At 44.5% G+C, this 16,105-nt stretch overlaps 1 protein-coding gene across 4 annotated transcripts in view; it reads left to right on the forward strand.

Annotated features, from left to right (window-relative positions):
* The first annotated feature begins 15,948 nt into the window (after window positions 1-15,948).
* ING4 (inhibitor of growth family member 4) overlaps window positions 15,949-16,105 on the forward strand; it is a 29,423-nt gene continuing 29,266 nt past the window's right edge. The window contains exon 1 of one of the 4 annotated variants that reach the window (XM_075903948.2): window positions 15,949-16,099. In XM_075903948.2, the coding sequence (XP_075760063.1) occupies window positions 16,063-16,099 (37 nt within the window). In that variant the 5' untranslated portion in view covers window positions 15,949-16,062. The remainder of the gene's footprint in view (window positions 16,100-16,105) is intronic. The other 3 variants (XM_075903957.2, XM_075903930.2, XM_075903959.2) reach the window with 3 other exon arrangements.

A 16,105-nucleotide genomic window follows, 5' to 3' on the forward strand; every position in this document is an offset into this window, starting at 1 on the left:
CATGCGTTGGGTCTCCTGGCTGCACCTCTTGGGATTTCCTAGGAAGGTGCAGAACACTGTTGAAGACTTGCTCTTTGAGGGATGGAAGCTGTTTTCCACCACCATGGATGCTTCATTATACTTGCTCAAAGATTTGTGAGCTTCACTAAAGACTCTGGGGATGTATGTTCCCCAGCCTAAAAAGAAACTCTACCATTTATTTACACCTCGAGGCAGAGCATCATCCTCATACCCTTCCCTGAGGAGGCGACAGAGGCAACAAAGGCATAGGCAGCCTCAAGGCCAAACTGCCACATCCTTGTCCCTCAATGGCTGGCAAACCTTTTGAACTTCTGGTTGAGGGTTCGAAGTTTTTTCCATCAACTGGCCAATATCAGTTCACTCTGCAGCCCTTTTACTGTGCATGGGCCACCACTGCAACAGACAGATGGGCCTTGGAGATCATAGAAGAAGGCCTCTCAATACCCTTCCTTACCTTTCCTCTCATTCAACCCCCTTCCTGGTCCCTTTTCAGGGACCCTTCTCACGAGTCTCTGCTACAACAGGAGAGCCACAGATTGCTTCAGATGGGGGCAATAGAGAGTGTACCTTCACATCAAAAAGGAAAGGGGATTTAATCAAGATACTTCCTCACCCCAAAGAAATCAGGGTTGGAGGCCCAATCTGGACTTTAAAAAAAAAAAAAAATTCACCATGGTAACTCTTGCAAAGATAATTCCAGCCCTGGAAAAAGGAAACTGGATGTTATCGCTTGACCTGCAGGAGACTTACTTTCACACAGCAATTCAACCCTCTCACAGAAAGTTCCTGAGATTCACAGTAAAGAATCAACATTATCAGTATCGCATCCTACCATTTGGCCTATCCTCAGCACCCAGATTTTTTCCAAGATTTTTGCCATAGCAGTGGCCCCCCTATGAAAACTAGGCATAGTAATCTTCCCTTACTTGGATGATTGTCTCATTGTAGCACCTACACAAAAGGAGGCTGTCCGCAAAGACAAACCAACTGTTCAGAACTCTGGGGCTTCGGGTATACATGCAAAAGTCCCATCCTACTCTATCCCAGGAGTTGGAGTTCATAGGGGCCACACTGGATTGCGTACGAGCACAGGCATGACTACCAATGTGAAGATTACACGCACTGGCTGCCATAGCAAGGACAATCATAGGCAGCCCCGTAGCATTGGTCAAATAATATCTCCAGCTTCTCAGTCACATGGCTGCAACCACGTATGTGGTTCCACACGCCAGGCTCTGCATGAGATATCTAGAAGCCTGGCTTCACACATTCTTCTGGCCTCTCAAACACCATTTACACAAATGACAAAGCCCTACAAAGGTCAGAGACTCGCTTATATGGTGGTTACATGCAAGCAGTCTTTGTTCAGGAGCGCCCTTCCAACAAACGCCTCCCTCCATACACATAACTGCAGATGCTTCGTTGGAGGGCTGGGGTTTGCACACCCACAGTCACAGCACACAGGGAAGGTTGACTCCTCCAGAGTCAAGCCTGCACATCACCATTCTAGAACTCTCTGGAGGAAGAAGAGCATGTGAGTACTTTCTCCCCCTAATCCAGGGCAAGCCTATGAGGATACTCTCAGACAACACCACCTGCATGTTTTACATAAATCGGCAAGGTGAAGCCAGGTCATGCTTCCTCTGCAGAGAGGTGACAGAACTGTGACAGTTGTGCATCCACCACCAGATCACCTGTCAGCAGTATATATCCCAGGCAAGCAAAATGTCACTGCAGACCATCTATTTTATCACAAGTATGAATGAGAGATACACCCCAACCCCTGCATACCATATTCCTCAGGTAGGGCTTTGCAGAAATAGACTTATATGCTGCATCACACAATGCTAAATGTCCCAAATACTGTTCCGGGGCGGGGCTAGGCAAGGGCTCCATAGAGGATGCCATGATGATCAGCTGGCCCCATAACCTTCTATATATCTTTCTATCTCTTCCTCTTATTGGCAGTTATACAAAAGATAAAACAGGACAAGGCCAAGGTAATCATCATAGCTCCTTCTTGACCCAGACAGACCTGGTTGTCCTACCTGTCACAACAGTCAGTGGTTCCTCCGATTCCCCCATGGCTGGACATTTTATCTCAGGACCAAGGCCGACTTCTTCATCCTAACATGCACAGTTTCCACCTCAACGCCTGGTTCTCCCAGGGTCAGCACGCAAGACCAGATCTGTTTGGAGGAAGTTCGAAATTTAATCCTGAACTGTCGCAAACCGCAAAAAAGGACTTGCCTACAAAAATGGCACTGCTTCTCTCAGTGGGCAAACCACAAAATACTGCAACCTCATTCAACACACCTGATGATCATCCTTGATTATCTAATCTCATTAAAGAAACAAAACCTCTCCAATTTATTAGTGAAGGTCCACTTATTTTGAGTGAGCATGATGGGATAGATGGCCACCCTATTCTCACATCTGACCACAAAGAAATTTTGAAAAGGTCTGACTTTATCCTTTCCCCGATAAAACCAACAGTGCCACCATGGTACCTCGACCTCATCCTCAGCACCATGACCTGCCCTCAGTTTGAGCCAATGGCAACGTGCCCACTGTCCCACCTTTTCAGAAAAGTTACTTTTTTTTACTAGCAATTACGACAGCAAAGAGGATCCGCGAATTGGCAGCACTCATGGCAGATCTACCATTCACAATCTTCTACAAAGAGAAAGTAGTGTTAAGTCCCCATCCAAAATTTCCCCCAAAGATAGTCTCGCATTTCCACCTTAACGAACTTATATACTTATCTCTTCTTCACCGGAAGCCTCATCCAGATGCCAATGCAGCACCATTCCACTCCTTGGATGTTTGCTGGGTGACTGCTTTCTACCTAGCAAGAACAAAGCAGTTCAGGTGTTTTCCCAGTCTGTTCACTTCCATAACAGATGGCTGCAAAGGCCACGTGATCTGAAAACTGAGACTTTCAAAATAAATAACAAATTGTATTAAAGATTGCTATATTATTGACAAGGTGCCACTGCCGACCCTTATGGTTGTGCACTGGGTCATAAAATCTTTGAAGTGTAGGGCTGCGAGGGACTTCGAGGGGTCATCTAGCTGAGCCCCCATGTTGAGGCAGAAGCACATCTACCTAGAGCATCCTTGACAGGTGTTTGTCCAACCTGTTCTTAAAAACCTCCAGTGATGGGGATTCCTCAACATTCATTGGAAGCCTGTTCCAGAGCTTAACCCTTGTCACTAAAAAGCAGTTTAACCTCTCTCTTGTTGCAGATTAAGACCATTACTTCTTGTCCTACCTTCAGTGGACTTGGAGAACGAGTGGCCATGATGGGGTAGATGGCCACACTGTATTCTCATGTCTGACCACAAAGAAATTTTTAAAAGGGCTCACTAATATCTTTTCCCCGATTAAACCAACAGTGCCGCCATGGGATCTCAACCTTGTCCTCAACACCATGATCAGTATCCTCTTTATAAGAGCCCTAAACATATTTGCAGACTATTTTCAAGTGTTTTCGGCCTCCCTTAAGTCTTCTTTTCTCAAGACTAAACATACACAGTTTTTAACCTTTTCTCAGAGGTCAGATTTTCTAAATATTTTGCCTTCTCTCCTCTGAACTCTCTCATTTGTCCCAATCTTTCTTGAAGTCAAGTGCCAAAATTGGTCACTGTACTTTAGCCAAGGCCACACCAGTGCCAAGTGAAGAGAATGATTACCTCTAGCATCTTACATAAAGCAGTCCTGTTAATACACTCGAGTGACACTTTTTCCCCCAGCGGCATCACATTGTTGACTCTCATTAAATTTGCTATCCACAATAACCCCCAGAGCCCTTTCTGCAGTATTTCATTTGGTGAGTTATTCTGTTTTTTGTGCATTTGATTTTCCCTCCTAAATGTAGCACTTTGAAAGACAGGAAATGCTGGATGTTAAAGATGTGAGCGATGTACACATGCCACACTTCACTTACCTGACCAGATATTCTTTTTTGCATTTGTCTAACCTGGCTGAAATCACTGGCGGTGTTGTTTGCCCAAGGTATATTAGAGGTTCACTTGACAGCCTGGCTCATGTTTAAAAATACTGCATAGGTTCAGAGAGGTTGAACTTCAACGTGCTTTAATAACTTTTCACGTTGCCTTTCCTGTCTCTGGGATATTTAAATTTTCAGCCTTAATAGTGCATTAGGTACCCTTTTGTATTTCAATTTCAGTAGGTTGTTGCTTGTTTTTTAAGAGAATCCCTCTTGTCCTGATAAACCTAGAAAGCTACTTCCTAGCAATGTAGTGGGTTTTGTAACTCAATAACAGGTTCTTTTCAAAAGACTCTGTAACCTCAGCACTGAAGAGCTGGTTTAATACAGAAGACAGGTAAACACCTCAAGTAGGCAGATCTTATGCAGTTGCTAATGGGAGCCAGATAGGTACCAAATAGATAGATAGATACAGTGAAGTTCAGCCAGCTATTTAAAAAAAGAAAGGGGAGACCAAAAGGTGCTGTATGGCTAAGTGGCGAAATCAAAGTTTTTCAAGTCACACAGAATCTTTCAAACAATAGAAATCCAACTTTATTGAAGCTAATGGAAAGGAGCACGAACTAGAGCAGCCAATATGGAAGAAAGTAGAAGTGCTAGTTTGACCCCAATATGCACAAAGGGGAATTTCAAATAGGAGCAGAGAGGTTATTTTACATGGATGTGACTGCTGCTAAAATACTGTGTTCAGTTCTGGTGTCCACAATTCAAGAACTGGAGAGAATTCAGATAGGCGCCGTTAGAAATACTTTAAAGGATTAGAAAACAGACCTTTTAGCGATTGACTGAAGGATCTCAATCTCTTTAGTTTAATCAAAGAGAAAGTTGATTTCAATCTAAATACCTACATGTAGAACAAATCATTAGTAATGGTACAGTCTACTACAGAAGGGTATACCATGATCCAGTAGCTGGAAGCTGAAGCAAAACAAATTCAGACAGGAAATAAGGTATTTTTTTAACAGTGAGAATAATTAATCATTGGAACAATTTCTAAGGGCTATGGTAGATTCTCATTCACTGACAATTTTTAAATCAAGATTGTATTTTTATTTTCTAAAAATATGCTCTAGGAATTATTTTAGGGAAGTTCTATGGCTTATGATATGTAAGCCAGCCTAGATTATCACAATGGTCACTTCTGGCCTTGCAATTATACATCTATGAGGTAAATTATGAAGCACACATAACTAAAGACCTACCAACAAAGGTTTATTAGGGCTATGAGAGAGTGAAAAATGGCTTGTAAGAGAATCAATGGGCCCGCTGGAATAGCGGGAAGTAGAGAGATTGACAATAGAAAGTAGCTATACTTTGTATCTCCCCCTCCCCCATGGATATTAATAGGTGATCTGCCCCAAAGCTATCTTTCAGTATAAAATCTATTCTTTTTCACTGTTGGAAAAAAGATGTTGAAACACATGCATAGAGAACAAGTCATCAGGATTGTATTTGTATACAGCAGCACTAGCTATTCCACAGTTAAGATTGCAATATTGTTCCTGTTGAAAGTAGAATTTTGCATGAAGCATAAGACACATTGCTACAGTGTTCTTGGTGAGCACTAGCAGGCTGAAGTGATCCCACGTGGCATAGAAATAGTTATTGGTCCTTGTATTTTGGATTTATGTAATGTAATATTGCAACTAGCATGCCCCTATAGATCTCTAGCACACTGTGTAAACTCCTGACAAGAGTTGTTACCAGTCTTCCCTCTAACTTTTTCCATCTATAAGCAGAAGAAATTGTATGATGTGCACTGAGGCATGTGGAGATGTGCACCACCAGTAGAAACACACACTACCAGCTGTGGGTGCTCTGTTAATCAGCTGGGCGGCATTTGACTCTCTCCCAAATGCTCAATTTACAGGAATGCTGGATGTCTCCCACAAAACATTCTGGCTACGTCTAGACTGGCATGAATTTCCGAAAATGCTTTTAACGGAAAAGTTTTCCGTTAAAAGCATTTTCAGAAAAGCGCGTCTAGATTGGCAGGATGCTTTTCCGCAAAAGCACTTTTTGTGGAAAAGCGTCCGTGGCCAATCTAGACGCGGTTTTCCACAAAAAAGCCCCAATCGCCATTTTTGCAATCGGGGCTTTTTTGCGGAAAACAGTACTATGCTGTCTACACTGGCCCTTTTGGGCAAAAGTCTTTCAGAAAAAGACTTTTGCTCGAACGGGAGCAGCATAGTTTTTTCCGGAAAAGCACTGATGATTTTACATGATATCGTCAGTGCTTTTCCGGAAATTCAAGTGGCCCGTGTAGACAGCTGGCAAGCTTTTCCGGAAAAGCTGCTGATTTTCTGGAAAAACTTTCCAGTCTAGACACAGCCTCCATGAATCAGAGAAGGTATACTAGTCACAAGCTAGGAGCCCGTGAGTTCTAACCTGACTTTAGACAGGGGCTTACTATTTACCTGTGTGTGCTTCACAACCTTTATTGAACAAAGCCTGAAGTTCCTATTGGCCTACAGACTGTTTGTTATAATTCCTTCTATTTTATTCATAGGCATCAAGTCTACTAGGAATTGTGATCATTTGGCCTGTCATCCTGCATAACACAGACCACACCACTTTACTGAATAATGCCTGTGTCAAGTTTACAATTCAACTGCCCCATAACTTCATTAACAGAGCTAAAGTTGCCCATTTGTGCCTGCCCTTATTTATTTATTAATTTAAATGGTTGGCTAAACTTAATCTGCTGAGAACTTGGAAAAGATGTAAGGTACATGCCATCTTCACAACACAATGCTATAAAAGCCCCCAGGGTCTAAGAATGGTTCAGTATTGTCGAAGCAAACGCCTCACTCAGTTTACACGGCTAAACAGACAGTTTTATTGGCCAATAAAAGCAAAGTGAGCCAAACGTGGTCTCAGCAAAGCCAGGCCCAGTAAGGCTGCCTAATACAATCAATCCTAGTATCTTTATACCCTTAACCAAACAGTCTGATGTCAGGGCATCCAATTACAGAAATAATCAATTAAACTAGGAAAAACAAAGCCTTATCAACAAGATGGCTGACAGGTGCGAGGGAGTACCTCTTCTCTGAACCAGCCCAATTAACACATTCCAATAGCACATCTGTCTTGGCCTGGTGCATGGGGTGATAGAAAGTTCACTCTGGCCTACGTGCAAAGACAAAAAGCTGAAATGGTTTCTGTTATACAAGATGGCTTCTAGCTAAACATAAAATAGCTTCTACAGTACCATAAGAAGGACAACAAGAATGACATTGTTTGTGTTGGGATCTACTGAAGTGCTGTACTTATCTATATGTGTTGCAGCTGTGTCCACTGATATGTGTAGCCATACTGAATAGTGGAGATATTAGCTGAAGCAGATTGGCAGAGCTGTCAGTGTGATTTGAGGAGGGTGCAGTGTACCTTCATCAATGTGTAGGCCAGAAGGGACCACTGTGATCATCTTGTCAGCTGTTTTGTAGAACACACGAAGGCCCACCAATGGGGGAAGGGGTGAGGGGGCAGTTGCCTCAGTGCTACTGGCTGGAGTCCTGTGCCCTTTAAATCACCACTGCAGTGCAGTGCTCCAAGGGCAACTCTACACCAGGGAGTTATTTTGAAATAAGGTGAGCATCCACACTACCATGCCTGTTATTTTGAAATAATGGGCTTATTTCAAAATAATTCACTTGTGAAGAGGAATAAGCTTATTTTGAAATAGTTATTTTGGGCATTATTTTGAAATAACCTGGTAGGGAGTGCAGATCTGCCCTCTCCCCCCGATCCAGGGGCTCAGCAAGTCAAAAAACTTCCCCAAAATAATTTGTTTGAACTAGAGCAGATAATGCACAAGGGCAAGCCTGGGCCAAAGACCAAGTATGCTCAATCACTGCTCCTGTGCTAGTCTCAGCACTATGTACTTGTCCCGTTCACTCAAAGAGCAGGCTAATGTTCAGAGCACAAGTGACTTGAAATCACTGTCCTTGGATACAAGAAATCCATACTATAAATTTCATGAAAATGTGTGCCTTAAATTTCCCCTAGTTCTACAAATGTAATTATAAGAATCTGAGAATGTTATAAGCAGCACATGTTGGAGGGGAGGCTGTACAGCAGAAACCCCCTGACCAAATTACTTAGTAGTTCACATTTTTTTATCACCATTGTCCAGGAAATGGGCTGAAGATTATGTAGCATGATTACACTATCCTAATGCTGCTGCTTACTGATCTTTCACCTTCTCTTTAGCAAAGGCTCATTTTCTTGACAATATTTCTAAACTAAAATCAGAATCTCCATGGGAATTCTAGAGCACTTTGAAATACCCGCTTTTAAACCAAAACTTTCAGCCTCTGGGCAAAATGTCCAAAAATTGCCTCTGCAGAATGCAAGTAATCCACACAAAAACCCTCATTCTCTGAAAGCTGCCTGTGTTAGAACTCAGATTTAAAGCACATGGGTGCCACTCAGGTTCAATGGCCATAGCAAGACCTGATTTAGATGGAAAATGAAAGCAGCTACTAAAAATGTGCATATTGTGATGAGGCCAGGCCAGATGGCTACAAGAAAGTAATAGAAAGCAGGTAGATTAGCCCCAGATTAAACAATTGCCTGTTTTCCTGATAACCAAACAAGGTCTACCCTAGGTCAATTAAGACAGCTGGAGTCAATCAAGAACCTGCTAGAACAAAGTTGAGAAAGTTTTGGTTGGGACATCTAGAGCCAATCAAGGACTATCTGGAACTTGTTAAAAGCCTCTTCCTTAGTCAGCGGCATGCTAGGAGTGGTGGAAGGAGGATGTGCTGCTGGAGAACAGGAACTATAGAGACAGTGTCAGTTAGGAGGAGAGGAGTCCTGCCTGGGGAATACCCTCCTTTGCGCCTCAGAAGTCAGAGATAGGTAAACCCCTGCTGGGGGAGGGGGAGTGAGATAAGAAATCTGTTGCCTCCATGTTTGGACAGGCCACTAGAGACAGATTTTTTCACCTGCTATGTCAATGATGAGAGTGGTTAAATCTGACCACAGCTTGTCTGTAGTAAAGGAATTAGACCGGGGTTCTCAAACTCCAATTTACCTTCATGCCAGTGCTCACATCCTTCCCACGGGGCCCTTCTCTTTCAGGGCTCCAAGGAAGGGAGTGTCTTCATGAGTCCTCTTCCCCTTCTACTGTCACGTGCTCCATCCCTCGGTGATTTAAAAGCCCTGTCCCTGGCACCACCACTGGTAGGCTAGAGTGGCTTCTGGCTACTAGCTCTGTGCCACTGCTGGTGTGTCCCAGGGAAGAAGCATGCAGAGCCATCCTATCCATAGGATGGTTCAATATGGCTGTCCTGGGTCCTACTGTTTGAGGTGGGAGACCCACAGCAGCTGCACCAACCACCTTATGGACAGGATGGTCTTCTCCTCCTCCCCTTCCCCCCCCATACTCAGATTAGTCTGTGAGTCCCTGGACAGGCTGAGGCTGGCGGAAGCAGTTGTCTCTCCCCCCCCACCCCAACAAAGGCAGCCATAGGGAAGCAGAACTATGTAGCAGCCTGCTCCACTCTGCTGCCATGTCCCAAGCCAGTTTGTGCTGCAGCTGGAGCACTTCACTTCCTGTCACCACAGAGAAGTGGAGCAACCAGGATGTCCTGGGAGATGGTGGCAGAGCAGAGCTGAGGCTGCTGTGTTACTCTGGTTCTCCACAGTGAGTTTAGGGGGACCTGATCCCTGCTGCTACCTCAACTCATGTCCTCTGATATTCTCAAGGGCTGCATCCCTCGGAGGAGGCTTGAGGGAAGGGATGCAATAAAGGCAGAGGGTGGAGCAGGTATTGGAGTTGGGAAAGGGTACAGATCTCCTCCTCTCCCCCACCATGAGGAGTCCTGTACCAGCAGCTGTGCACAGGCCAGATTGTGGAATTGCTTGGGTCCCAGATGATCCCCAGGCCATGAGTTTGAGACCCCTGGATTAGACTCAGAGCTGTAGTGAGCCACTGAGGTGAGCAATTAGACCAGGAGTTGGTTATACCAATCTGGGGAAAATGGCAATACTCAGTCTATTGCTACCTAGAGGCATGGGATTCACAGTATGAAATTAAGGAGCTTTGTCACTATCTATAACAAATGGAAGAAAGGGACAATTGATAGTAATGAATATCATCCAACAGCAAGAAATTATAGGAAAATTAACAAGGGAAAGAAAGGAGCAGAAGTTGAAATCTATGCCCAGCAGACTTAATAAGGTGTTTTTAAGTATATTAGGAACAGTAAGAATCTTTACAATGATATTGGTTTATTACTAGATGGAAATGGTACAATTATCAATAAAATTCAGAAAAGAGAGAAACATTCAATATTTTTCTTCTATATTTGGGGAAAAACAGATGATATGATAATATAGATAACACTCAATTTCACTAGTCTCTCTGGAGGATGTTTTATAGCAGCTACTAACTGATGTTTTTAAATCAGGAGGACTGGATAACTTGCCTCCAAGAGTTTAAAATGAGCTGGCAGAGGAGCTCACTGGACCGTAACTGCTTCCAAAAGTCTTGGCACTTTAGGGACGTTCCAGAAGATTGGAAGAAGGCTAATGTGCTAATATGTAAAACAGGTAAATGGGATGACCCAGGTAAGTATAGGCATATCAGGCTGATATTGATACTGGGCCAGGTAATGGAGTAATTGAGAAATGACTAGCTGAATTAAGGGACAATCATGTAACTAATGCCAATCAGCATGGGTGTTTAGAAAATAGATACACTATTTGACACTAACTTGTTTTTTTAAATAAGGTTATACATTTGGCTGATAAAATCAATAGTGCTGATATAATTCACTTAGGCTTCAGTAAAGCATTTTACTTGGTACCACAATATTTTGATTAAAAAGCTAGAGTATCCAATTAACACACTACATGGATTAAACACTGGCTAATTGATAGGTCTCAACATGTAATTGTAAACAAGGAATGGGAGATTGCTCTAATTGGGTCCTGCAGGAATCTGTTCTTGGCTTTGTGCTATTGAACATTTTTTTTTATCGATGACCCGAAGAAAACAAAATTCTAAGTTAGAAGTGGGCAGATGACCCCTAAAATTGGGAGACTGGTAAATAATGAAGAGGACAGGTTACTGATACAGAGCAAAAAAAATCTGTATTGCTAGGTAAGCTGTTAGCCAGCAAACAATATGAATTTTGATATGCTAAATGTAAATGTACCCCTCGGGAACAAAGAATGTAGACATATTTACAAGATTGGGGGAGGGGCTCTGTACTGGAAAGTAGAGACTATGCAAAAGATTTGGGAGTTGTCATAAATAATCAACTGAGTGTGAGCTCCCTGTGTCACACTGTGGTCAAAAGGACACATGCAGTCCTTGGATGCATAAACAAGTCTTGAGGAGAAGAGGTTATTTTCTGTCTCTGTTACTGTTGCAATCACTGCTGGAACATTGTGTTCAGTTTTGGTGTGCAAAATTCAAGAAGGATGTTGATAAATTGAAGAGGTTCACAGAAGAGCCATGAGAATGTTTCGTTTATCGAGGAGTAGGTTAAGGGTGAATTGACTGAGGCCTCTATACCTACAAGGGAAGCAAATATTTAATAATGGACTCTTCAATCTAGCAGAGAAAGGTATAACACAATCCAGTGGCTGGAGGATGTAGCTCGACAAAGTCAGATGGAAGACAAGATGTAATTTTTTAATGCTGAGAGTAATTATCCACTTGAACAGCAATCCAGGATTGTCTCAGATTCTCTATTATTGACATTTTAACAACAAGATTGGCTATTTTTCTAAAAGATCTGCTCTAAGAATCCTTTTGGAAAAGGTCTGTATTCTATAGATGTGCAACGGGGTATGGTCACAGTAGACCCCTTGCAGTTGCTTTCCGGATTGCTGACAGCCACTGATACTCGCCTCTGCTCTTTGGGACTTTTCACCACCCTGTCCTACTGGGCCAGATCTCCTGGTCTCCCCCAGCCAAGGTACAGAGCTGAGATCACTGCCCCCATCCCCAAAGAGCAATGCAGACATTGACCTCAGGTCTGAGGAGAATGCGGTTTCACACCCAGCATCCAGGAAACCCACTCCCCAAATGGAATCAGAACCCGAGTTAAATCATTCAGGTGAGCCCCCTTTAACAATGAAAGGAGGCTGTACACACTCATTGCTCCCCGAGATAAGAATTACTTACACTGGGCTTGATAGTAAATAAGTGATTTTTATTAAGTTCAAACAGTAGGATTTAAATGGTTGCAGGTGAAACAGGCAAGGTAAATTACAAATTTAAAATAAAGCACATAGCTAGTTCTAACTTTAAAGCTTATTGCAAACTTAACCTAAAACTGTTCTTATTTCAGCTAAACCTCCAAGCTAGGGAAGATCTTCTTATCATAGAACTGGAAGAGACCTCAGAAGGTCATCAAGTCCAGCCCCCTGCTCTAGGCAGGACCAATTCCAACTAAATCAACCCGGCCAGGGCTTTGTCAAGCGGAGACTTAAACACCTCTAGGGATGGAGACTCCACTACTTCCCTAGGTAACCCATTGCAGTGCTTCACCACCCTCCTAGTGAAATAGTTTTTCCTAATATCCAACCTGGACCTCTCCCACCACAACTTGAGACCATTGCTCCTTGTTCTACCATCTGCCACTACTGAGAACAGCCTCTCTCCATCCTCTTTGGAACCTCCCTTCAGGAAGTTGAAGGCTGCTATCCAATCCCCCCTCACTCTTCGCTTCTGCAGACTAAACAGACCTAAGTCCCTCAGCCTCTCCTCATAAGTCATATGCTCCAGCCCCCTAATCATTTTGGTTGCCCTCTGCTGGACCCTCTCCAATGCGTCCACATCCTTTTTGTAGTGGGGGGCCCAGAACTGGACACAGTACTCCAGATGCGGCCTCACCAAAGCGGAATAAAGGGGAATGATGACATCTTTTCCTAGGGTCTCTGGTTTATTCTCTTGGGTGTGTCATACCAGCTAAAGACCAAGGGCCTGAAAACTTTGTGTCCTAAATAGACTTCCTTTTGGGCAGGAGTCTTTTGTTTCTACATTCCACCTTCTGTGGAAAATTACCTGGTGTGACCACCCCAGCTGGTAGGGGCTAAAGTCTTCCTAAGACCAACCACTGCTTAGACTTAAAGGACAAAGGAGGCTGTTTACAGGTGATCACCCAGACATTGAGGTGTCCGAGAATTAGAAACACTCTTGATGACTTTCATTTGCACATTTAAAGCCATAAACAATTCCCTACCCCATATCTCTAACTTTACATATAAGAGTGATACATGCACCAAAATGATTGGACAAAAATACCTCCTGTAACCTAAGTATCTTCAAGTTATGCATATTTCTATCCGTAAGACAATTTCATATCACAAGGGGGGTGGAGGGTCCATCACAAGGTTCTAATACTAGATGATGGCAGTCATCCCTTCTGGCCTTAGAATATATGAATGTCAAATGTATTAAATTATTCGGGTCACCTTGTATGACTGGCATGTCCTCCTCATTATTTAACATTCCACCAAACTTTTGTCACCCATAAATATTGTTAGCAATTATTTTTATGTTTACTTCCAGATCATAGTCTGGGCTTTTCTAGTCTCCCCCAATGGAGGTAGGGTTTCCAGGTGTCCGTTTTTTTTCCCTTAGCAGTATAGCTGGTCCCCGAGTTACGAATGCATCGATTTTACAACCGTTCATATTTATGACCAACCTCCTATACAGCCAGAACCAGAGTTATTAATTAAATCCGCACTTATGAACAGCGCAGCCGTACGTCAGTGAATGTAATCCGACTTACAAGCACACTGAATTACCACCAAGTGCTTGGAACGTGACTCGTTCATAAGTCGGGGACCGACTGTATCCATATGGTACTGGCTGTGATGCCCCCTGGAATGGTGCCTATATGATGCTGTTTTGGCATTCCAATCTGTTACAACCTGTGAACACGGTTGTATATAATTACTAGATTTACCTGGTATTGTTCAGGTCCTTAACTCAATTTTTGTTTTTCTTCATTTCAGTCATTGCTTTGGTGTATGCAGGCTGGTCTGGGGAGAGAGGACTACATGGTGGTGGCTGCTGCTGCTACAGCTCCAGCAGACACAGTTGCGGGAGGGGTGATGTCCCTTGGCTGGGGTAGGTCCTGGTTTGTCTGCCCCCTGCACTCCTTAGCCACTGCACTTTTTCCTCAGTCCCTGAGAAAGGGGTACAGCCAGCAATGTTTTTGTACAAATTGGGGAGGAGGCTGCAGCCCTCCCAAATGGCAATTGAGGGTGGGAAGCACCCCCAGCCAACCCATTTCATCTACCTGGTGCCTGTCTCTTTCCTGTATGGTTTTATGCATCTATGTATGAATCAGGGTGGAGGAATCTTCAGATCCGCTTGTACAACCAAACCCTTACTTTGCTTAAATTATAAGAAGAGGAAGTGGCACACTAGTCGTCTCAAATAGACGGCCAGGCTCTCACAGGCAAACTCTCAAATATACAGTAGATTTTGTAGTTACAGTTTTCTTGTGATAGAAATGTAGCTGTGTTAGTCTGGTTTAGCTGAAACAAAAAACAGGACTAACAAGATGGTTTATTAGGTGATGAGCTTTTGTGGGCCAGACCCACTTCCTCAGATCAAATAGTGGAAGAAAATTGGCATGACCATATATACCAAAGGATACAATAAAAAAAAATGAACACATATGAAAAGGACAAATCAAATTTCAGAACAGAAGGGGGATGAGGGTGGGAGGTAATTAGTCATAGTTGTATTTCTAGCATACCTGATAGGACTTAGCCTGGGATCAGGGCATAAGAATTGCTACATGTGTAAGAAACTTATGACAGTCAGTGACCCTCACTAGCTGGGTTGTGGATACGCATATTAGCAACACTTTCAAGCCATGCATGAGGGAGGGGGACATTAGATTAAGAGCATTCCTTCCTGAAGCACTGTTGACACCAACACTGGAGCTGCCAGCACTGGATTCCATAAACAGCACTGTGGACTCAGAGCAGGGTCCTCAGTTGACACTACAGACAGAGTGGTGGAAACTCACCTGCCCACCACCGTCAACACGAAGAAGAGCAGGAGCCTTTCTCTTGCTTGAGAGGGCAGGAGGTGGGCCTCAACCCGCAAAAGGGTGGCTCATCACCTGCAAGTGGGAGTTGAGCCCTGGCTTTTTCTGAGCAGGATAGCTCTCCTAGGGATAAGTCTGTCACCCTGGGATCCTGGCACAGGAATCTGGCACTTGAAGATGCCATGGACTCCAGGGACACTTAGGGTGGTGCACATTTTGTCTCTCTCAGCACCACTCACACCATCGAGGGCAGGAACCCAGATCTCAGGATAAACCTGTTCTAGGAAACTCCCCCGACAGCTCTGCTCACCACCTCAGGGAACAGCCTGACACCACTCACCCGCCCAGAGCCAGTGCACTCTGGACTCACAGTGGCTGCCCAATTGACCTCTGGACTGTAGGCTCTGCTCTGCAGGTGTGAGATGCTGGTTACTGAGTGGGTGGCATGGTGATAAGAGCCATGCTCAGCCCTGTGAGCCTGGTACCCCAGAAAGAGAAGTCAATCCCCACTGCACTGGTGAGCAGGAGTCCCCCAGTGTCTGGGAAGCCTGATACCACTCCCTGCATGTCACCATCCCTGCCAGTGGTCCCCGAAGGCTGGCCGTGAGCTGGCGAAGAGGGGGGCCTCTACTTGGGCACTGCACGCCGCGGCGCTCAGGGGTGGCAGACTCCCTGTGTCATGTCCTCAGGCAGTTGCCCCCGCCAGGCTCTCACTGCCGGGAACCACGATCGCTAAGGCCCTTCGGCAAATCCTGCCTCGCTCTGACGCGCCGCGGCCGTTATCGCCCAGCAACGGACTCTGCGGCCACAGCCGCGCCCCCCCCCCCCCCGCCAGCCGTTGCGCTGTGTTCAAAAAGGGCGCCCCAGGCGGCCGGAAGCGGCCCTGTTTTCCACGGAAGTACTTTCGGGCAGGGGAGGAAGTGACGCCATGTGGGACGGAAGGACTGAAATCACCTGGTTTCCGGCCCCGGTGGGAAGCGGCCGTGTTGCGGCCCAAGATGGCGGCGGGGATGTACCTGGAGCACTACCTGGATAGTAAGA

Source organism: Pelodiscus sinensis, chromosome 1 (genome assembly GCF_052426305.1).
Source record: "Pelodiscus sinensis isolate ZL-2025 chromosome 1, ASM5242630v1, whole genome shotgun sequence".
Lineage (NCBI taxonomy): Eukaryota > Metazoa > Chordata > Testudines > Trionychidae > Pelodiscus > Pelodiscus sinensis.